Source organism: Rhinatrema bivittatum, chromosome 4, assembly GCF_901001135.1.
Source record: "Rhinatrema bivittatum chromosome 4, aRhiBiv1.1, whole genome shotgun sequence".
Classification (NCBI taxonomy): domain Eukaryota; kingdom Metazoa; phylum Chordata; class Amphibia; order Gymnophiona; family Rhinatrematidae; genus Rhinatrema; species Rhinatrema bivittatum.
Genome location: NC_042618.1, coordinates 179,555,495 through 179,579,535, shown reverse-complemented (window position 1 = coordinate 179,579,535; position 24,041 = coordinate 179,555,495). Strand labels below are relative to the sequence as shown.

The following is a 24,041-nucleotide window of genomic DNA, read 5'->3' as shown; positions in this document are numbered from 1 at the left end:
TTAACTGGGCCCAGTTCTTCAGCGCATAACAGGGGGTATACGTGTGGCTGGGCCCCTTTGAAGATGCGTGCAAAAGGCACGGCCACGCACGTAACCCCCAGTTTTTGTGCGTGCGGGGATTTAAAATTTGACCATAAGGTCATTGTAATTAGTTCAAAACTCTGTTGCAAGCCTCACCTGTCACAACACTAGTTTCCTATCCAATGGCATATAAACTACATGATTGCTGTCACTGTCCATAGTTTCCCTAATAATGTTTCCTCTCCCTGGATTAGTTCAATATTACATTTTTATGTTCCCATTAGAAGCCTCGTGTCTGCTACTCCTGGGAGAATTCTGCATGCAAAAATTTAAAATTCTGCACACTGAAACTTAAAAATTCTGCAAAATTTTGCATTCGTTATATTGGTCAAAATAACAAAATATACATGACAGTCTTTAAGTAATTAATTTAAAATATAATAGAGAAAAGAGTCATTATTTAAAGATGCAGAGTTTTAAATATTTTGAGCAGAATTTCCCTAGAAGTTCACTGTAAGTGTGTCTCTTCCACCCTCTCTCCCTACTCCACTCACCAGTCTCCTTTCACTTTGCCCTCTCAGGCCCCACATCCTCCACCTGCCACTATCTCTCCCCTCCCCCTCTAGGCTCAATCCCTTCCACTCTATCTCCACACGCAGAGTTTGACCCCTCTCTCAGTACTGCCCCTTAACAGAGGCTTCCTCTGTCCCTCTCTCTCACACAAACACATCCTTTCACACAGGCTCTCTTTCTTACATAAACACATACCCTCACACAGGCTCCCGCTCTCACAAACGAACAAGCAGCCTCACAGAGGCTCCTGCTCTCACAAACAAGCACCCTCACATATACACAATCCCTTTTTCACACACACCAGCTCCAATCTCTCACATACATACACACCTCTTCACAATTTCCTCACATAGGCTCCCTCTCTCTGGCATCCACACTCACGCCCCCTCACACATGCTCTCTCTCACCCCCCAAGCTCGCAGTCTTATGCATAAACAGACTCAGTCTCACTGGGGCCTGCTTCTTCTTCACAGCGAGCAGGACGGTCTCCATTCGTGGCACGCAGGGGCCTGTTCCATCTTCGCCGCAAGCGGAGGCCATCCTGCTCGCGGTGAAAATGAAGCAGTCCCAGGCATGCCATGAGCAGAGGCTGTCCCGCTCACGGGATGTGGGGGCTGCCAAATTTTGAGCAGATTCTGCACAGCTACGAGGTAGTACAGAATTCCCATAGGACTAGTCTGTGAACCAATTCCTCCTCAATATTCCAGCTACAAAACATATTAGGTTATCCATCATGAGTAAAAGAGCTTTCTCTGTTGCTGGCCCTATCGCGTGGAACTCGTTCCCCCTTTCTCTACGGCATGTTTTGTGTAATTGTTCTTATTTTATTTGTGTATGTTTTTATGTAATGCGCCCTGAACCTTGAAGGGCACAAGAAACAATTACTTTTTAAATAAATAAATAAATAAGCAAGCTATATGGTGGACATTTATGATCCCTTAGATTCTACAACAAACAATGAAAATAAACAAAGTATCAATAAAATAATTTAATATTAAAAAAGAACACCAGCAGAAATATAACTAGGGAAAAGCTCATTACCTTATGATTGTCTGCATTTTCCATGGCAAAGTATGGCGGCATTATAGCTACAAGTATTCCCAGAAACGCTGCTTGGAAATACAGTCCTATCTCAAAGTCAGTACTTTCCTGAAAACAAAACCAAAATTCTACTCAATTACGCATGTTTTACCATAAATTAAAAACAGAGGTCGATATTCAAAAGCCATTTAGATGGGTAACTGAAAAGTTATCCATCTAAATGGCTTACCCAGCTATATTCAGCCTTTATCTGGCTAAATTCTAGCCAATTAATAAGTTAGGCGGCTAGAATTTAGCCGGATAAGTCAGAGACGTAACTGGGAGGAGATGAGTTAGCCAGCTAAGTTAACCGGCTAACTCTGATATTCAGAGTTAGCTGGTTAACTTGGCCAGCTAAGTCTGGTCCAGTCAAAGAGCTATCCTAAAGTTAGCTAGCTAACTACTTAAGATAGCTGGCTATATTCAGTTGTGCTGCTGCACTTCTGAATATGCCTCCAAAGTTAGCTGGATAAGTTTATCCAGGTAACTTTTCTATCCAGACTGTGTCTGAATATAGACCTCACAATATCCATAGGATCAGCCTTGTGGCACAGTGGCAGTGCTGAATACCAAGTCTAGCTTCTGTTCTTTGGGTCAGTTGGGAATGATGATGCTGTTGAGTCAGTGTACACAGCCTTTGGGGAAGAGGAAGTCTGAATCATACAACAGTGATGCCTAGTGAACCAACTCATGGCGCACATTTACTGGGACTTCATAGGTTTCATGGTTTGTGACATGGGTGCACAACCAAAATATTTTTCTTTTTTTTTTGTTTCATGTTTTTAGTGCACACTATATTTTATCATGTGCATTAACATGATTTAATGCAAACTAAACTAAACAAAACAAAGCAAATGACAGCACACACCTAGTTCATAGTCCCTGGTCAAGTACTGTTGCTCTGCAGGCTAGGCTCAAAGGAAGGAGAAAATAAAATAGTGAAACCTCCCAGGAAGCTGCAAATGAAGGCGTAGCCCAATGAAGCTTTATTACAATTGAGCTGGATGTCCAAAACAGCAGGGGAAAAAAAAAAATCCCAAAATAATATTTTCAATTAAAAAAAACACTTTCCTATGAACAGAAAACAAAAAGAGAGGGCATGCAATCTCTTAAGAGTGAGCTACAATGGGACACAAATGGCTTGTATGAATAAGAAATACAAAATAGTTAGAGATGTGATTACAAAGAATATTCAGGAAATTAAATAATATTTAATTATCGTTATTCTGCAAACCTATTCTAACATTTTCCTTTACAAAAAGATCTGGAAAAAGGGCTTGCAGTGGAATTAAAGCCCAAAACTATTTTTCCACAATAAAGAATGTCTTCATTGAGAAGGGCCTGTTCTATAAACTCTGTGTAATTTATGGCAGATGTTTACAAGCTATCTTTGACTGCTACTAGCTCACCTTTGGCATTCATCTTACTTGAAAGAATGGGTTGCTCCAGATCTCAATGATCTCAGTCACATTCAGGCTCTGGAGGAATAGGTTGCTAATGATGTTCACCAGCACCGGCAATGCATGTAACATAGTTGTGTTGAATATCGCTGAAAAAGTGTAATTCAGCTGGAAGACAAAGAGGATGCCATCAATACTAATATAGCAGCTCAGCCCACATAACCTGCAAGTCTCCCCATCAGGTGTACAGTGCTAAAGTAGGATGTAACAAGCCTTCCCTAGGAGAATATAATTTTAGGCTTGATTCACTCAGATTAGGGACTTATAAAAATTCCTAGCAGAAAGATATTCAGTGACTTTGGTGAATAAAAATAAATCACATTGTACATTAAAATAACATGGCTCTAAGGTCCTGCGTATCTTATGAAAAGTCAAATACGTATAGCGAATTTGCTTACCGTTAATTGTGTTTTCCGTAGATAGCAGGATGAATTAGCTGTGACATGTGGGATGACATCATCCAGCAAAAGGATTTGTCTCTCCTAATAGGGCTTTTATTGCTACAGATCAAGTGTGGGAATTCTCACTCTGGCATTGCCTCGTGCACCTCCTCTGAGTTCAGAGCTAATCTACATAGATAGTCAACTCTTCAGGGAGATGAGTGGGTGTTCAGCATGGCTACTTCTTCCTATCTACAGAAAACACCATTTACAGTAAGCAAACTTGCTTTTTCAATTAATAAGCAGGGTTGAATTAGCCGTGACATGTGGGGAGCCCCAAGCAGAGGGCTGCAGCAGAGTGTTTGCTGAGTAAGCAACCCAGACTCCACTGAGGATAGTAGACTTCTGGGTAAACAGACTACGCAACACTGCTTGTCCAAATTTGTCTTTTTTTTTAACTTGATGTTTATTGAAATTTCAAAAAATTATTGACAAGCATACACACTTGTAGTAACATACTGAGACAATGAGCAATATGGTAAAAAAAGAAAAAAAAACAAATAAGAAATACAATACACCTGTCATGTAATATTAAAGAAATAAAAAGATACCTAGATGGAGAAAAGAAAGGAGCGAGAAAAACAAAAAGGAAAAGAAAATATTGATGCAATGAGAGAAAGCACATGACACCATTAATTACAAATGCCGATAGTCAAAATTCAAAGAAAGTTAGCCATGGGACGGGCATCTAAATATGAACGTAAATGAGCAGGATCAAAATATACATGCTTAACACCATGATGAGTGATGACACGTTGACAAGGAAATTGAAGAATAAATTTAGCACCCAAAGCCAAAACCTCAACATGCATTAGAAGAAACTTTTTCCTACATTCCTGAGTAGAACGAGTAATACCTGGAAAAATCCACACCTGTTGTCCAAAAACAAAGAGATTGTCTATAATGAAAAAAAGATCTTAAGATCAAATCAATATCATGAGAAAAAACACAAGTCAAAAAAAGAGTCCCACGTTGAGAAATCCTAATATTAGTAGAGGATTTCAAGAACTGAGTTAAATCCAAATCTGGTTCAGAAATATGATCAGGTGAATTTGAATTTAGAGACTTCATCATGTAAACTTTAGCAAAAGTAGGCATAATTTCTGTAGGAATTTTCAAGACCTGTTATATATTTCTTAAGCATATCCATTGGAGAAATTACATTTGACTGAGGAAATTACATTTGACTGAGGAAAATTTAAAATTGGTAAATTTAAGTAACGAATAGAATTTTCTATATTCTCCCATTTTCGTGAATGAGAAAAATCCGATTTAACCAACAAATCTTGAGTTTGCTGAAGAGAAGAAACCTACAGTTCCAAAGCAGAGATTTGTTTTGCGAGTGGGAAACCGTTTCACATTCAAGGGCTTGAAATCAACCAGCAAAAGTAGAGGTAACGTCAACTAAGGAAGATATGGATTTCTCCAAAACCATAAGGGCTGACCAAAGTGAATCCAAGGTAATAACAAGAGGCCTTGGAAGAGCAGGGTTATTTTCAGTCTTTAAGAGATTGTCCAGACAATAATGGGATGTGACCTGATCAAGTTGCAGTTTTGCAGATATCTTCAAGAGGTACCTCTCGCAGATGAGCAACAGAAGAGGCCATAGCTATGACTTGATGAGCTTTAAGAACATAAGAACTTAAGATATGTTATACTGAGTCAGACCAAGGGTCCATCAAACCCAGTATCCTCTTTCCAACAGTGGCCAATCCAAGTCACAAGTACCTGGTAAGTACCCAAACATTAGATAAACCACAAGCTACTTACTATTGCTTATTAATTATCAAAATAGCAATTTATGGATTTTTCCTCTAGGAACTTATCCAAACCTTTTTTAAACCCAGTTACACTAACTGCTGTAACCATATCCTCTGGCAATGAATTCCAGAGCTTAACCATGCGCTGAGTGAAAAAGAATTTTCTTCGATTTGTTTTAAATGAGCTACTTGCTAACTTCATGGAGTGCCCTCTGGTTTTTTGACAAAGTCTATAATTTGTAGGCCTGAGACTATTAAGCAGAGCTGAATATATAGTCCACTATCCAGCTGGACAATGTATGTTTGATGACTACTATGCCAAGTCTATTAGGATCATAAGGTAAGAAGAACTATGACAATGCGACTGAGTTCTTTTCTTGTAGTTGGCTTTTACAGTCTAATCTATGAAGACCTTTTTCTCCTTATTGAAGAAGTGGTCTCAGAAAGAAGATAGATAATATGATTGGTTGATATGGAAAGCAGATATGACTTTTGGAAGAAACTTCAGGTGAGTGCAGAGCACCACACCATTGTGAAAATATTGCATATACAGTATGATGGATACAGAACCAGTGCTTGGAGTTTGTTGGCCCTTCTGGCTGATGTTACTTTCCATGTCAAGAGTGCAAGAGAAGCCAATTTCAATAGTTCAAACAGAGGCTTCATCATTTGAGACAAGACAACATTCCGGTCTCATAGTACTGGAAGTTTCTATTCTAGAGGTTTAACATGCCATAAGCCTTTCATAAATCTCAATACCAGTGGGTGAGTTGAGATGGGTTTACTATCAAGTGTCACTTGGCAAGCCACTATGGCACTGAGATACACTCTCACAAAGCATGAGAGAGTGATTTGGAAAGAGAGAGGAAATAGGTTAGCAAATGTTTAGGCTCGCAAGAAAATAGGTCCAGGGTGTTATGTTGATACCATAAGGAGAATATTTTCTATTTAAAGCCATAGGCTCTCCTAGTTGATGGCTTTCTGGCAGAAACTATTATGCCCCTAAGCTCACTGTGCAAAGAGAGATCAGTAATTACTGAGCGGTCAACATCTAAACTGTCAGATTGAGGGATGAGAGATTTGGGTGGAACAGTGATCCTTCTTCTTGAGTTAACAAGGCTGGGTCTGTTCCTTGGTGGATTAGAGGTCTGCTGGAAAGTTGTATGAGATATGCAGATCTAATCTGTCTGGGCCATTCTCAAACAATAAGGATCAGTTGAGTTCGATGCCTTAGCACTTTCTGCACTGTTCTGGCTATCAGTAGTATCGGTGGAAAAGCATATGTGAGACCTGCATTCCAACTGAGCAGGAAAGTGTCCTGAGATAACCCGAGTCTTTTTGTAGACCTGAAACAAATAGGTTGACTGTTGGTAGACCCCATAAGTCTAATATGTTGGCTGTTGATTGTCATAGAGACCACTCGTGCATTTGGAATAATCTGCTGAAATGATCCGCTAATGTGTTGGAGATCCCTGGAAGATAGGTGGCTTGAAGGACAGCTTGATTCTTGCACATGTAGTCACATATTCATAGCACTTCCTGGCTGACTGTCCATTACCTTGTACCTCCTTGCTGATTGATGTAGAACATGGCCACTTGGTTGTCAGTTTGAATTAAAATGTTCTTCCCTTGGAGAAGATGCATGAAAGTCAACAAAGCATAACTGATTGCCCTCAGTTCCAACAGACTGATCTGAAAATGTTTTTCTATGAGAGACCAAGTCCCTTGGGTTCAAAACGTTCCCATGTGGGAGCCCCATCCTTTTGTGGAAGCATCCGGCAGCAAGATTACTTGAAGGGGGAGAATACAGAGTGGAGCTCCTTCCTGGAGAACACAGGGGACCAACCACTAGCATAATTCCTGTTTCATGTCCTTGGAAATTTGTACCATGGTTATCAAGTGGTAAGTGGGTGCCACTGACAGAAGTAGATTCCACTGTAGGCAATGGATATGGAGGCAAGTGAGTGGAACTATATGAATGGACACTGCCATATGATTTAAAACAACTAGGATTGTTTTGACTGTTCAGTACTGTGAGGTCAGTAGCTTGTGAACGAGTAATCTCAAAGTGTTCACCCTTTCTGATGGAAGAAAAGCTCTTTCATGTAGTGAATCTATCCATATCCCGAAAAAGTTTATTTTCTGGGTTGGCATCAAATTTGACTTCTCAAAATTTACGAGAAACTCCAACTTTTGCAGAAGCTGAATTGACTTTTTCAGGGAGACTAGCATGTCCTCTTGCTAACCAATCATCTAGGTATGAGAAGACTTGGACTCCCTGATGCCCCAAGTGTGCTGCTACCACAACCAGGCATTTGGTGAATACTCTCAGAGTTTCAGACAGGCCAAAGGGGAGCACTTTGTATTTATAATGGGAAGCAAAGGTAATGCCAGTGAGTGGGATGAATGGGTATGTGTGTATATGCATCCTTCAGAACAAGAGCACACACATCCATTCCCCCTTTTGTATGTAGGGAAGAATCATGCTGAGGGAATTCATTTTGAATTTATCTTAGAGCAGTGGTTTGTTAAGACTTCTCAATCCAGAATGGGTCTCAATCCTCCAGATATTTTGGAGATGAAAAAACACCAAGAGTAGAATCCCTGACCAGGCTGGAACACAAGGTCTGCTGAAGAAGCAATTCCATTTCCAGACGAAGCTGCATCTAATGAGATGGTTCTGAACTGACGGTCGAACAATGTTAGAGAGATGTGGGAGAAATGTGAATGGTATCCAGATTCCACAATCTTGAGGATCCTGTGGCCCTTGGCATCACTCTTCCAGGAAGGACTGGATTCTCCCCCCTACTGGAAAGGGCGGCTGTTGAACATTTGAAGAAATTAAAAATTAAGTCCAGGTTTCGGTTGAACCTGTTGTGTTACCTTAGGTTAACGGTGTTCACACTGATAAACATGAGCTGGAAGATGCTGCTGTTGCTTAGCTGGAAGAGGCAGAAAAGACTGGAAGGGGCATCTTTGGTAATGTGGCCTCTAATACAAGTAGAAGTTGTGTCTCAAAGAAGATGGCTACTCAAGACCCAATGAGAGGGACTGGACTGCTACATTATATTATCTGTGTGATAGTTTCTGTGAGATTTTCTCCAAAAAGGTGTTCTCCTAGACAAGGTACATCCACCAACTTTTCACAAACATCTTCATGTATACTGATGGCTCTTAACAGTGCCATGCGTCAAGCTCCAATTGAGGCAGTTGAGGTACATGATATGGCAATAAATGATTCATAGATTGACCTAAGAAGATGGTATATGCCAGGGCTTCCCAAACCTGTCCTGGGGACCCCACAGTCAGCCGGGTTTTCAGGATATCCACAATGAATATGCATGAGATACATTTGCATACCATGGAGCCAGCATATGTAAATTTATCTCATGCATATTCATTGTGGATATCCTGAAAACCCGCCTGGCTGTGGGGTCCCCAGGACAGGTTTGGGAACCCTGGTGTATGCAATCTTCCTTATCTATAAGTGGCTGTGAATAATCATTTCCACCTTTGGTTGGTTGAGAAATGGTTTTAACTTTTGTATATAGTCGTTTAGATATCATACCATGTAGAATTGGTGAGCAGAGATACGTGCAGTTAGCATGGAGATCTGAAAAACTTTCTTTCCAAAATTGTCAAGCAGTCTGGGATTCTTCCTTGGAGGCAAATTCAAATAAATTCTTGTTTTCTTTGTCTTTTTCAGGGTGGATTCTATGACAACAGATTGATGAGATAATTAGACAATTTCAAATTCAGGCAATATCTGCATTTTATATTTGAGATCTAACTTCCTTTCCATAGACATACAAGATGAGGTTTTCCTATATTCACATCTGCAGCTATTGTAGAATGTTGTGAACTGATATAGCTTCTGGCTCTGACAGTATCTAAAATTTGTAGTCTACCAAAGACTTCCATCTTTGCATGCATTCAATCTGAGCATTTTTTCCAATTTCTCAAAACATTTTGAGTAAGATAGATCTTCAGGGAGAGAGGTATGCTCAGGAGGATCTGGAAGTGGGTCAGAGGGTATTCTTGTATAATCCTCTTCAGAACCCAATGGTGTGGCAACACTAACCCAGGACCCTAATGATGAAGTTGATGAATCAAGGAGGGGGGAGGATCCCTCAGTTGTCTCAGAGGGAAATAGCTCTGATCTGCAATCTCTGAACAGCTGGACTCCACTGCAATTGAATGAGTTTTTTTATTTTATATTCTGCTTTTCAGGCACTTTCAGAGTTGATTACATTCAGGTACTGGACATGATGAAGAGACCCTCATCAGAGGTTCCTATGATGGATTTACCTTAATGGGCGAGACTGGGTCTCTGTCTTGTGAGATTACAGTAGGATTACTGGAGAGAAGAGGCTGGAAAGTACCTTATTTCTCCTTAGTCACAGAAGTAAGGAGTTTCCTCAATCCATAACCTGTTCAAATGGCCAATGTGTCCTTTGACCTGAAGCGGGCGGTGGAACATCCTCTTCAGAGACTAGGATGTGTTCCTGGCTTTGCATGAGGTCTGTTTGAAGTAAGTGGTACCAAAGAACATACTGGATTTGGCATTTTTAGATGCAGACCTTCTGCCAGTAATCTTAATGGAGTAAGAGTTCTTGATTGGAGTGGGTAGAGAGAGTACATCATCCTCTGTTCCTGATCTTGGGTGACCAGCATAAAGTTGTGTTGGTAGTTTGGCACATGGAGCACAGTCTGGAGCTATATGCATTGTATGATGCATTGATGGAGTCGGCTTTTTGTTTTTGAGAAGCTGAGGCTTATGCTTCGATGGCACCAAATAGACTTGCTTCAAGCACACTGACGATGCCAAACAGTAGTTTGCCAATGGCACATTAGGTGGTAGTAGAATTCCTTGCATCACTGAATTACCAGCATTGTGCATCATGCATCTTCATTAACGGTGCCGATTCACCATGTCGACAGTTCTGGTGCTCCATGCATTAATGGTGCTCATGTGGTATGCTGATGCACCATTCAGTGATGGTGCACCATTCAGTAGAAGATGATAAAGACCAATGCTTTTTCGATGAAGGCCACCCTGATGGCTCTGTAGAATGATGCTGCTTCTTCTTTGACATAGGGCAAGTCACATTGCTCCATACTGATGCTTCGGGCTGTTTTATCAAAAGCAGAGTTTTTGAGAAGCTCCTGCTTAACTCATTTCCCGGTAGGGTACATGATGCTGTACTATAGAAGGAGGACCAATTGCGATTTCAAAGAGACTTACGCAGTTCATCCATTTTACATATCCCAGCGTATTTGATGCATAGGGAAATTTGTCCCAGTTTGCCTAGTTGTGTTCTGGCTCAGGAAACGGTAACAGTTGGTATCTGTCCGTGAGGGACATTACCTTACTGTAAATGCAGTTCTTAAAACCACTCACAGTTCGTTTCTTTTTGCCAGATATCTTGAGAAGGCAAGAAACTTTTTTTGTGTGTAGCACCAAAAAATGCTGTTGTGTGTACTGCTGAGGCAGCGAGGCAAATAAGAAGTATAAATAAATCTAATTATGAAGAAAAAAGTTCAGATTGAGAGAAAAATATGGAGAGACTAAGCACACGTCTGTACTTATGCTCAGACAAAAAATTCCTGATATCAGCAGTAGAGCTATTTGGTGCCGCTGGATGATGTCAACCCATATCTTGGCTAATTCAGCCCTGCTTATCGATGCAAAAATCCCATCTTTTTGTTTATTCAGTTTATATAATTTTTACAATGAAATAAAACAAGAAATAAGAGAAATTAATAACAATACAAAACATTAATACACCCAATACTGAGGCTAAGAAGATTCCAAAGTACTAGCCCACATTAATGAGAAGGAGAAGTGTGAAAAAAAAATAAAAATCATAGAACTATGAAGCAATCAGCTTTTTAGATTATAGAGGCAATCTAACTAACTGCTTATCATGCTAGGTACTACAAATTCCCCAGAGTCTTATCCCTTAAGAATCAATCTAAGAGTGCCTAGGGCTCAGCCAAACAGCCTAGCCCTGCAGCTGGCTTTTGACTGGCACAGAGAGAGCAGCAGCCTAACCCCTGTACCTGCACCGTCTGATCCACCGATGGGAGGCCGACTCTGCCTATTCGCAAACAACTGGTTCCCAATCACCACCGACTGATGAGTGTTGTCCATTGTAGCATGGGGTTACCACCTGAACCTTCTCAATGTTCCCTTAGACTCCCCACCCTCTCCAGCGTGGAGCCTCGTGGAACACACAATGACCCTCAAGCTAGAACTCTCGGCCCTTTTACAGTCCAGAGCTATAGAATCGGTTCCCTGGGCTCAGCGTGGCCGGGGATTCTACTCCTGGTATTTTCTCATTGCAAAGAAAACAGGCGGTCTTAAACAAGTCTCTCCAGAGAGAGTGTTTAAAATGTCATCCTTGGGTTCATTACTACCGCTTCTGCATCAAGGAGACTGGGTCTCTCGACCTACAGGATGCCTATGCACACATTGCCATCTTTCCACCTCATTGGAAATATCTGCGCTTCGTAGTAGGCCAGCGGTACTTCCAGTACAGGGTTCTCCCCTTCGGGCTAGCCTCCACACCCAGGGTCTTCACAAAGTGCCTGGCAGTGGTGGGAGCACATTGGCGCCGGAACAAGGATGTATGTGTTCCCATATCTGGACGATTGGCTCATCAAGAGTTCTTCAAGGGAAGGAGCTCTTCAATCCCTTTACAGGACAATGAGACTCCTCCAATTGCTGGGATTCCTTGTAAACTACCCGAAATCCCAGCTGTCTCCATCCCAGTGTCTGAGCTTCATCGGGGCGGATCTGGACACCGTGGTAGCCAAGGCGTTCCTTCCTAGCGAATGCATAGACATCCTGGCAGGGCTAGCCAGGTCCATCCATCTCTAGCCAACGGCCTCTGCCCACCTGCTTCTGAAGTTGTGGGTCACATGGCCTTGTTGGTACACGTCACCCCAATGGCTCACCTAGCCATGAGGGTCTCGTAGTGGACTCTGTGGTCTCCGTGGCACCAAGCCTCTCAAGAACTTTCTGCACTGGTCTGGATAACCGAACCTCTCCAGCTCTCCCTCACCTGGTGGGACAGGAATCCAACCTGAGCAAGGGACTTCCTTTTCAGCCCCTGACTGCTCAAGTGATCTTGACCACTGTTGCCTCCAACCTAGGCTGGGGGGCCCATGTCAACGGCCTTCACAAGCAAGGGGTGTGGTTGAAAGCCGAGGCGAGCTGCCAGATAAACTTCCTGGAACTCTGGGTGATGTGGTGTGCACTCTGCTCATTCCAGGACTGCCTGTCCAACAGGGTCATCTTGATCCAGATGGACAACCAAGAGGCCATGTGGTATGTGAACAAACGGGGGCACAGGCCAAGAGGCAGCACAGATTTGGGCCTGGGCCCTGTCATGTTCCATGCTCCTGCGTGCCATCTACCCGGCAAGGACCAAGAATGTGGTGGCAGACTGCCTCAGTCGGACAATCCACCCCCACGAGTGGTCCCTAAACCCCTATGTAGCGAACAGAATCTTCTGCCAGTGGGGTCAGCCAGATGTGGATCTCTTTGCATCCTTGCAGAACCACAAGGTGGACCGTTTCTAGTACCTGCACAAGGGAAGGGACCAGCAGTGGATGCCTTCACCCATTTCTGGAGTGCAGGCTTCCTGTATGCATACCCTCTGATCCCGCTCATAGCCAAGACTCTCATGAAACTACAGCAGGACCGAGGCTCCATGATCCTCATCGCCCTGCATTGGCCGCAACAGGTCTGGTTTCCTATCCTCCGTGACCTGTCAAGTCCAGGAGCCCATCCACCTAGGCACCTTGCCCGACCTCATCACACAGGATTAGGGCTAGAGGATGTGGTTAGTGCAGTTAGTGTAGCTGTGTTTAAAAAAGGATTGGATAAGTTCGAGAAGTCCATTGCCTGCTATTAAGTTCACTTAGAGAATAGCCACTGCCATTTGCAATGGTAACATGGAATAGACTTAGTTTTTGGGTACTTGCCAGGTTCTTATGGCCTGGATTGGCCACTGTTGGAAACAGGATGCTGGGCTTGATGGACCCTTGGTCTGACCCAGTATGGCATTTTCTTATGTTCTTATGTTCTTAACTTAAGGAGCCAGGTAAGGATAAAAAAAAGGGCTGAATCGCATTTTCTGAAGTACATTAAATAGGTAAGGCCAATCTACTACGTGAAATGCCTTTTTGGCATCCATGGCCATAAGTAGAAATGGGATCTGTTGTTGTTTTGCTCACCATATGAAGTTCAAAATTTTACGGATGATATTGGAGGCCATACGGCCAGGAACGAATTCAGCTTGGTATAGATGTATAATATTTGCTATGAAACTGTTAAGTCTATTAGCTAAAATTTTAGCAAGCAATTTTAAATCTATATTAAAGAGAGATATAGGGCGGTACAACCCACAAATCATGGGATCTCTTCCAGGTTTAGCTATAACTGAGACTCCAGCCAGATTAGAATTTTGTAGCAGGGAGCCCTCACATCATAACATATTATACATTTTAGTCAAAGGGGTAATTAAATCATTTATAAAGCACTGATAAAAATGAGCCATGAAGCCATTCAGGCCTTGAGACTTATTTAGCTTAAGCTGTTTAATTACCATAACTACTTCCTGAGGGGAGATGTCCTTATTGAGGAATAAAGATTGAGCCTCAGTCAAGATCGGAAGGGTAATACCTTCCAGGAACTTATCTATAGCATCTTGTTTAATATTGGAATTGGCCATATATAATTCTTAGTAGAAGCAGAGGAAGCATTGTTGGTTATCATTATCAGCTGTTAAAATAGCTCCGTTTTTGTCTTTAATTTTAGTTATTGTATTATGTAGATGTTTTGCTTTCAATTTATTGGCTAAAATTCTGCCTGCTTTGTTTCCTTCTTCAAAATAGATCTGTTTGACATGATCCATATTGTGCACTATCTTGGCAGCCTCTAGCTCTAATAATTGGGATATGCATGCTTTTACTTTACTCCGGTTAATTTGTGAGGGATCTTTCTTATGAAGCTGTTAGTATTGAACTAATTGTTTCAATAAGTCCTTTATTTCTTGGTATGACCCCTTTTTAACATAAGAAGCCCTAGCTATCAATTTGCTCAGCATTACTGCTTTCAAGCAGTCCCAGATTACTATAAGGGAAGTTTCTGTTGTGATATTAAATTCCAAGTATTCCAATATATCAGCTCTGCATTTTCCAGCATAAGATTCGTCATCTAGAAAGCTATCATTAAGTCTCCATTGGCCCAATTCATAATTAGGGAAGTACATTTCTAACCACACCGGGCTATGATCAGACCATGATGTTGGCTTTATGGTCACCTTCATTAACCGGCTTACTAATTCTCTATACATAAGAACATGCCATACTGGGTCAGACCAAGGGTCCATCAAGCCCAGCATCCTGATTCCAACAGTGGCCAATCCAGGTCAAAAGAACCTTGCAAGTACCCCAAAACTAAGGCTATTCCATATTATTATTGCTAGTAATAGGCTATTTTCTAAGACAAGAACTTATCCAATCCTTTTTTAAACACAGCTACACTAACTGCACTAACACATTCTCTGGCAACAAATTCCAGAGTTTAATTGTGTGTTGAGTGAAAAAGAACTTTCTCCGATTAGTTTTAAATGTGCCCCATGCTAACTTCATGAAGTGCCCCCTAGTCTTTCTACTATCCGAAAGAGTAAATAACCGATTCACATCTACCCGTTCTAGACCTCTCATGATTTTAAACACCTCTATCATATCCCCCCCCTCAGCCGTCTCTTCTCCAAGCTGAAAAGTCCTAACCTCTTTAGTCTTTCCTCATAGGGGAGCTGTCCCATTCCCCTTATCATTTTGGTAGCCCTTCTCTGTACCTTCTCCATCACAATTATATCTTTTTTGAGATGCGGTGACCAGAATTCTACACAGTATTCAAGGTGCGGTCTCACCATGGAGCGATACAGAGGCATTATGACATTTTCCATTTTATTCACCATTCCCTTTCTAATAATTCCCAACATTCTGTTTGCTTTTTTGACTGCCACAGCACACTGAACCGACGATTTCAATGTGTTATCCACTATGACGCCTAGATCTCTTTCTTGGGTTGTAGCACCTAATATGGAACCCAACATTGTGTAATTATAGCATGGGTTATTTTTCCCTATATGCATCACCTTGCACTTATCCACATTAAATTTCATCTGCCATTTGGATGCCCAATTTTCCAGTCTCACAAGGTCTTCCTGCAATTTATCACAATCTGCTTGTGATTTAACTACTCTGAACAATTTTGTATCATTTGAAAATGTTATTACCTCACTCATCATATTTCTTTCCAGATCATTTATAAATATATTGAAAAGTATGGGTCCCAATACAGATCCCTGAGGTACTCCACTGCCCACTCCCTTCCACTGAGAATATTGTCCATTTAATCCTACTCTCTGTTTCCTATATTTTATCCAGTTTGTAATCCACAAAAGACATTGCCACCTAGCCCATGACTTTTTACTTTTCCTAGAAGCCTCTCATGAGGAACTTTGTCAAACACCTTCTGAAAAACCAAATACACCTCATCTACCGGTTCACCTTTATCTACATATTTATTAACTCCTTCAAAAAGGTGAAGCAGATTTGTGAGGCAAGACTTGCCTTGGGTAAAGCCATGCTGACTTTGTTCCATTAGACCATGTCTTTCTATATGTTCTGTGATTTTGATATTTAGAACACTTTCCACTATTTTTCCTGGCACTAAAGTCAGGCTAACTGGTCTGTAGTTTACCGGATCGCCCCTGGAGCACTTTTAAAAATATTGGGGTTACATTAGCCACCCTCCAGTCTTCAGGAACAATGGATGATTTTAATGATAGGTTACAAATTTTTACTAATAGGTCTGAGATTTCATTTTTTAGTTCCTACAGAACTCTGGGGTGTATACCATCTGGTCCAGGTGACTTTAGATTGTCAATCAGGCCTACCACATCTTCTAGGTTCACCATGATTTGGTTCAGTCCATCTGAATCATTACCCTTGAAAACCTTCTCTGGTACGGGTACCTCCCCAACAATAAGTGCCCCTTTAACCCCTTGATCATCTAACGGTCCAACTGACTCCCTCACAGGCTTTCTGCTTCGGATATATTTTAAAAAGTTTTTACTGTGAGTTTTTGCCTCTACATCCAACTTCTTTTCAAATTCTCTCTTAGCTTCTCTTATCAATGTCTTACATTTAACTTGCCAATGGTTATGCATTATCCTATTTTCTTCTGTTGGATCCTTCTTCCAATTTTTGAATGAAGATCTTTTGGCTAAAATAGCTTCTTTCACCTCCCCTTTTAACCATGCTGGTAATTGTTTTTTGCCTTCTTAACGTGTGGAATACTTCTGCACTGTGCTTCTAGGATGGTATTTTTTTAACGATACTGCTCCTTTCAGTTTTTTTCAAACTATTTTTCTCATTTTCTCAAAGTTTCCCTTTTGAAAGTTTAGCACGAGAGCCGAGGATTTGCTTACTAACCCCTTCCAGTCATTAATTCAAATTTGATCATATTATGATCACTATTGCCAAGCGGCCCCACTACCATTACCTCTCTCACCAAATCCTGTACTCCACTGAGAATTAGATCTAACATTGCTCCCTCTCTTGTCGGTTCCTGAACCAATTGCTCCATAAAACTATCATTTATTCCATCCAGGAACTTGTTTCGCAGACTTCCACAAATTCCTCAGCTAGAGAAGCCTCTGGGCTGAAACGGCCAACATCATGGTCCTGGAAAAGGTTTTGAAAAGATCATACAATGCATCCGCACTTTACACCACAATGGCTTCCAGCCATTCTGCCTGTAGAGACTCAGACTCAAAGACTTGTCCATTTGTTACTGCTGCACCCAGCGAAGACCGGCTCTCAACATAAAACTGCTACACATAGCCGCCCGAGCACCAAGGGCAGACACCTCAAAAATCTTTTTGAGGTGCACTTCCAGCTTCCTGTCCTGAAGGTCCTTCAAAGCTGTAGCACCAATAACCAGAATGGTCTTCTTGGTAACCAACAAAACTGAGGTATCCACCTTTGGGACCTTGAGAAGGTCAAGCGCATTTTCCGGCAATGGATCCGGGAAACTACAGACCGGTTAGCCTGACTTCAGTGCCAGGAAAAATAGTGGAAAGTGTTCTAAACATTAAAATCACAGAACATATAGAAAGACATGGTTTAATGGAACAAAGTCAGCATGGCTTTACCCAGGGCAAGTCTTGCCTCACAAATCGACGCTTCCAACCTCGGGTGGGGAGCCCATGTAGCCAATCTGCAGACACAAGGCTCTTGGTCTCCAGAGGAAGCCAAACACCAAATAAATTTCCTGGAACTTCGAGCAATCAGATACGCTCTCAGGGCCTTTCAGGATCGCCTCTCAAATCAAGTCATCCTGATTCAGACGGACAACCAGGTGGTGATGTGGTACATCAACAGACAAGGAGGCACGGGCTAATTCCTTCTGTGTCAGGAAGCTGCGCAGATTTAGGCGGAAGCTCTCTCCCGTTCGATGTACCTCAGAGCCACCTGGTTGCCGGGAGTGGACAATGTCCTAGCAGACAAGCTGAGTCGCGTGTTTCAACCGCACGAGTGGTCTCTCAACCCCTCGGTAGCGGACTCCATCTTCCAACAATGGGGATATCCTCGGATAGACCTCTTTGCGTCTCCACAAAACCGCAAAGTGGAGAACTACTGCTCTCTCATTCGCAGCAAACTCTCTCAACCAAGAGACACGTTCTCTCTCTCTTGGGCAACCGGTCTGCATTACGCATTCCCTCCACTCCCTCTTCTCTCGAAGACTCTCGTGAAGTTGCGTCAGGACAAGGGAACCATGATCCTGATAGCACCTCACTGGCCACGCCAAGTGTGGTTTCCAATACTTCAGGACCTCTCCATCCGCAGGCACATTCCCTTGGGAAAGGACCCGCTTCTGATCACACAAAACGATGGGTGCCTACGACATCCCAACCTTCAAGCCTTGTCTCTGACGGCATGGAGAAGATAAGGCCATCGCGGAAAGATTAAATGATTTCTTTGCTTCGGTGTTTACTGAAGAGGATGTTGGGGAGGTACCCGTAATGGAGAAGGTTTTCATGGGTAATGAAAAAATAGTGGAAAGTGTTCTAAACATCAAAATCACAGAACATATAGAAAGACATGGTTTAATGAACAAAGTCAGCATGGCTTTACGGGCAAGTCTTGCCTCACAAATCTGCTTCACTTTTTTGAAGGAGTTAATAAACATGTGGATAAAGGTGAACCGGTAGATGTAGTATACTTGGATTTTGAGAAGGCATTTGACAAAGTTCCTCATGAGAGGCTTCTAGGAAAAGTAAAAAGTCATGGGATAGGTGGCGATGTCCTTTCGTGGATTGCAAACTGGCTAAAAGACAGAAAACAGAGAGTAGGATTAAATGGACAATTTTCTCAGTGGAAGGGAGTGGGCAGTGGAGTGCCTCAGGGATCTGTATTGGGACCCTTAATTTTCAATATATTTATAAATGATCCGGAAAGAAATACGATGAGTGAGATAATCAAATTTGCAGATGACACAAAATTGTTCAGAGTAGTTAAATCACAAGCAGATTGTGATAAATTGCAGGAAGACCTTGTGAGACTGGAAAATTGGGCATCCAAATGGCAGATGAAATTTAATGTGGATAAGTGCAAGGTGATGCATATAGGGAAAAATAACCCATGCTATAATTACACAATGTTGGGTTCCATATTAGGTGCTACAACCCAAGAAAGAGATCTAGGCGTCATAGTGGATAACACATTGAAATTGTCGGTTCAGTGTGCTGTGGCAGTCAAAAAAGCAAACAGAATGTTGGGAATTATTAGAAAGGGAATGGTGAATAAAATGGAAAATGTCATAATGCCTCTGTATCGCTCCATGGTGAGACCGCACCTTGAATACTGTGTAGAATTCTGGTCACCGCATCTCAAAAAAGATATAATTGCGATGGAGAAGGTACAGAGAAGGGCTACCAAAATGATAAGGGGAATGGGACAGCTCCCCTATGAGGAAAGACTAAAGAGGTTAGGACTTTTCAGCTTGGAGAAGAGACGGCTGAGGGGGGGATATGATAGAGGTGTTTAAAATCATGAGAGGTCTAGAACGGGTAGATGTGAATCGGTTATTTACTCTTTCGGATAGTAGAAAGACTAGGGGGCACTTCATGAAGTTAGCATGGGGCACATTTAAAACTAATCGGAGAAAGTTCTTTTTTACTCAACGCACAATGAAACTCTGGAATTTGTTGCCAGAGGATGTGGTTAGTGCAGTTAGTATAGCAGTGTTTAAAAAAGGATTGGATAACTTCTTGGAGGAGAAGTCCATTACCTGCTATTAAGTTCACTTAGAGAATAGCCACTGCCATTAGCAATGGTAACATGGAATAGACTTTGTTTTTGGGTACTTGCCAGGTTCTTATGGCCTGGATTGGCCACTGTTGGAAACAGGATGCTGGGCTTTATGGACCCTTGGTCTGACCCAGTATGGCATTTTCTTATGTTCTTATGATGCAACCTATCCATAGCACTGCTGACCTTTTAACCTGTGTCTGGAGTATCCCACTCCCTGAATAGTAAAGCGCTAACCGACTTATGGAAAGGAAAGGATCTGGCTGGACCCTGGAGGCCAACCATGACGGGGTCTACTGCTCCCAATTCAGAATCCTCTTGAGCGATCTCTATGCCCAGTTCCTCCAGAACCGCGGGTATGAGAGGACTCAGCTCCTCCTTGTGAAACAATTGCACCACCTTAGGATCATCTCCCTTGACTGCCGTGCTCTTCGATACTGCCCGAACCAGGTCCTGCTCAACCACCCCCATAACTGATTCCTGAGGATCCAGCTGGTGATCATTCTTGTCAGAAGTGTCCAAAGAGCTAGCACAGTGGACGGTGGCGCCAAGGCCCTCAGGACCCTAGTGGACCCCACATCCCCAGAGGACCTGGACCTCTTTGCCGGCCTCACCAGAGGCTCCTTAGTTTTGTGCTGTGCAGTCTTCCTGGCCTTATAGGCCTTATGCAGTAAAAGCAAAAAATCCAAGGAGAAGGAAGAAGCAGAGTCTCCCCAGGGGCCCCTTTGGCATCTGGACCTCCCCCAGAGGTCCGCACCTCTGGAGATAAAGGAGGAGGGAAATCCCTCCGCAGCCCGCACAGGAGTAAACTTTGTCAAAATGGCCGCCGTTCCTGCGCTCAGCAGGAAAGGATTGTCGGAGACCTGTCGCGCCGGCAAGAGCCTTCCAGGCTCATGGCGCCTGCCCGACTTTTCCCCTGCCTTGTTCCCCAAAGGCCCCTTCCCACCAGGGAGGCATCAGGCACATAGACCATTGCTCAAGAGACGCGCATGCCAGTCTCCAGCAAGCCGAACAAGTTGCCCCATGCGGCATTTAAATCGATGTCGGGCAGGAAGATGTTGTTATTTGTGACCACGCCCACGGGGGAGGTCCCATGAGGGGCCACAGGTCAGGCTCAGCATAGGAGACACACACACACTAGTTCTTTTATTATACAGGATAGGTGAACCACCAGAGGTGGCAGTAGTGAGCTGGAAAGTAGCCCGGTTGGGCTTGTAGTCCCTCAGGCTCTGGAACAGCGATCCCACAATGGCTGTGCTGTAATAGAGAGAACTGATATTGTGAATAGTAGCAAGATATGCAGAGTTCAGGAATAGAGCCTCCATTGGTAATGTACTCATGCAGCGGTCTCTCAGTGTGGAGCACAGGAGCTGGAGTAAAGGCAGGCCCTCGAGGAGCGAGTTCCTGGTTCCAGGGAATAGCTCTGAGAGACAGAGATGGTAACTCACAGATGTTATAGGCAGCGGTGTCTTCCTGGCAGAAGTGGAGTCCAAGTAGCGAGTCCAGGAACATGGGCCCTCGAGGAGCGAGTACCGGTTCCACTGCGACCTGAAATATAAGAGAGAGAGAGAGGCCCCCGAGGAGCGGGTATCCCAAATGGAGTAGGTCCAAAGGAGGCAGAGTTGCAAGGTAGAGAGAGTGAATCCCATCCGTTAGGAAACCTTTGCTAACTCGATTAGCTAGCAATCGCGTAGGCCTTTTGTATCCTGGATGCATGACGTTATCACAGGGGGGCCCCACTGAAGGTACTTGAAGCAGGGCCGCGCGGCGTGCGCATCCTAAGGCAGTTGAACAGCATGGCGGGAGGCAGCACCCAAGCCGGTCCGCGGACGCCAGAGAGGACGGCAGGCAGACGCCGCGGCAGCCAAACGTCCGTCAACCGCAGGAGGAGTCGCCGGAGAGGTAAGGAGGGCGGAGTGGAGACGGTGGGCAGCGACAGTCGTAACAGAAGGCAAACTTGGCGCTGGGCAGGGAGAGAAAGGAAGTGCTGGAGAGAAGGGAATATATAACTATAGCTACCCAAATGAGGAGATAGCAGCGCTGGGACTGGATATGCACTGACTCTTAACAACCCATGACTGCTCTAAAAAAAATCTCCTCTTTGTACTTTCTCTTTTTTTTTTTTTTTTAAATGATAAACTTTAACAAAGAAAGTATTTCCCTTACAATGGCTGCAGGTTCCATTGGTCTCTTAGGGCAAGTGATCCAGGCTCCTCGGGTTTTAGCCCTATCTGGCGAAAAAAGGTAGCGAGCTACATAAGGTTCCCTGACCCCCTGCTCGTCCGCTTCAAGTACCAGAAGGGATGGCTCCAGCAGGACCTAGCAACCCTCTGGGAGGCCAGTACTGCTGAAAATTGCAGTTCTCCTTATTATATTTTCTTTTCTTTTTTTCTTTTTCTTTTTTTAACTCAGACTGCAAGCTTTGCACCTCCACCATCTGCTGGAGACAGAGAAATACTGAGGGCCTTCAGGTGGCACATCAGCTTAAGTGGCAGTGTCAGTAAAACTTTCTCTGTCTCCATCTGCTAGAGGGGATGCAAAAACTAGGAGTCTGGACTGATCTGGGTACTTACAGGGAACCCATGCTCTCTTAAATTCTAGGTCTTATTTTGCTTCCACTGGAAGGTTGTTCTATGTTTCCCACCACCATTTCTGTGACAAAATGCATTATTTTGTCCTCCCAGTAATTTCACTACAGAATGCCACATCTTAAGCTGAGTTATATTCTTCACCTGCTAAAATGTTTCTCAACATTGCCTGTCTATATCTCACTTAGCCACCTGGGAAGGGAAACCAACAAGTTGTTGTCACTATAATCTTGGGCCAAGTACAGTCACAAAGTTAATAAATTATAATAGAAGTATAAATTAAAGTTATCATACCTTCTCTGAATGAAGTACCTTTAGTGCTGCATTGTGTGGCGCTGAAGACAGATAGTCACTTCCATTAATTAGCTCTACTTTTATCTTTTGTTTGGTCAAGGAATCGATGAGATCATCAATACTTGAACCTTGAGTTAGCAAGGGGAAAGTAAGTCACAATGCTTTATTTCCTTTTGCACAAATCGATATTCCCATAGTTATGTAGGAATATACAAGACACACTTTACCTGTATTGTTCTGAAGCAGGAGACTTGTTTGGAGTTGGCGGCTTCTTTGCCCAGGTTTTAAGAAATACAGATTTGGAGAAAGTTTGATAGGAGCCACAGAACTTTGAAAGTAATGATGCATTACAAACATGAAAACCTGGATTGCTAGAAAAATCAAAAGAAGTAACAGCCTGAAAAAAAAAAAAGAATGTGGAGTCACCTAAAGATCATGAATAAAGTCATGTGGCTGCCATGTTAGTCCAGTTGGATATGGAGAAATAAAAGGTTAACAAACAATTTGTGGGTAAGAGTTTTTATTGGATTATCTTAATACACTTCTGACTAATTTGAGAGGGTTGCATCTTTGATCAAGTAAAAGCAAAATGAGCTGATTAATACAATCTGATGGATCCAGACTCCAGCCTTTGACAATATGAAGGCAGCATAGCTCTTAAAACATAAGAACATAACAAATGCCATACTGGGTTAGACCAAAGGCCCATCAAGCCTAGTATTCTGACTCCAACAGTGGTCAATCCAGGTCACAAGTATCTGGCAGGATCCCAAACATCAAGTCCAATCCTTCTTGCTTATAACCAGGGATAAGTAGTGGCTTTCTCAAGTCTTACATGGCTAATAGTGGTGGACTTGTCCTTGAGGAACTTGTCTAGACTGAATTTTAATCTGAGCTACGCTAACTGCTTTCACCACATTCTTTGGCAACAAATTCCAGAGTTTGTGTGCTGAGTGAAAAAATACCATCAAAGATTTGTTTTAAAAGTGCTATTAATAGATTTATGGGGTAGCCCTTAGTCCTAGTACTATTGGAAAGGGTAAATTACCATTTCCTATTTAGCAATCCTACCTGACTTATGATTTTATAGTCTTCTATCATATTTCATTTCAGTCATCTCTTCTGTAGGCTGAATATCCCTAACCTGTTTAGCCCTTCTATCCCCCTTATTTTGGTTGCCCTTCTCTATACCTATTCCAGTTCCACTAGTCAAAAGTTTATTATGTTAGTCCAATTAAAAGTCTCACCTACAACATTTTGGTGACCTTTCTGTCTGCCATGAAATTAATTCTGTAAATAATTATTACTATGATGAATCTCAGTTTGTAGCAGTCCACAGTAACAAAAGTGACATCTGGATTCAATAGCATCTTAGTTTAAGGTAACTGGACAGTATAATTCTGTCCTAAATGCATGTATAGTGGAACT

At 42.6% G+C, this 24,041-nt stretch overlaps 1 protein-coding gene across 2 annotated transcripts in view; it reads right to left on the bottom strand.

Moving 5' to 3' along the window:
• ABCA5 (ATP binding cassette subfamily A member 5) overlaps positions 1 to 24,041 on the bottom strand; it is a 510,372-nt gene that overhangs the window by 262,751 nt on the left and 223,580 nt on the right. For both annotated transcript variants that reach the window (XM_029599288.1, XM_029599289.1), the window contains 4 exons: positions 22,841 to 23,010; positions 22,614 to 22,741; positions 3,102 to 3,242; positions 1,636 to 1,743 (listed from right to left, as the gene is read on the bottom strand). In XM_029599288.1, the coding sequence (XP_029455148.1) occupies positions 1,636 to 1,743; positions 3,102 to 3,242; positions 22,614 to 22,741; positions 22,841 to 23,010 (547 nt within the window). The remainder of the gene's footprint in view (positions 1 to 1,635; positions 1,744 to 3,101; positions 3,243 to 22,613; positions 22,742 to 22,840; positions 23,011 to 24,041) is intronic.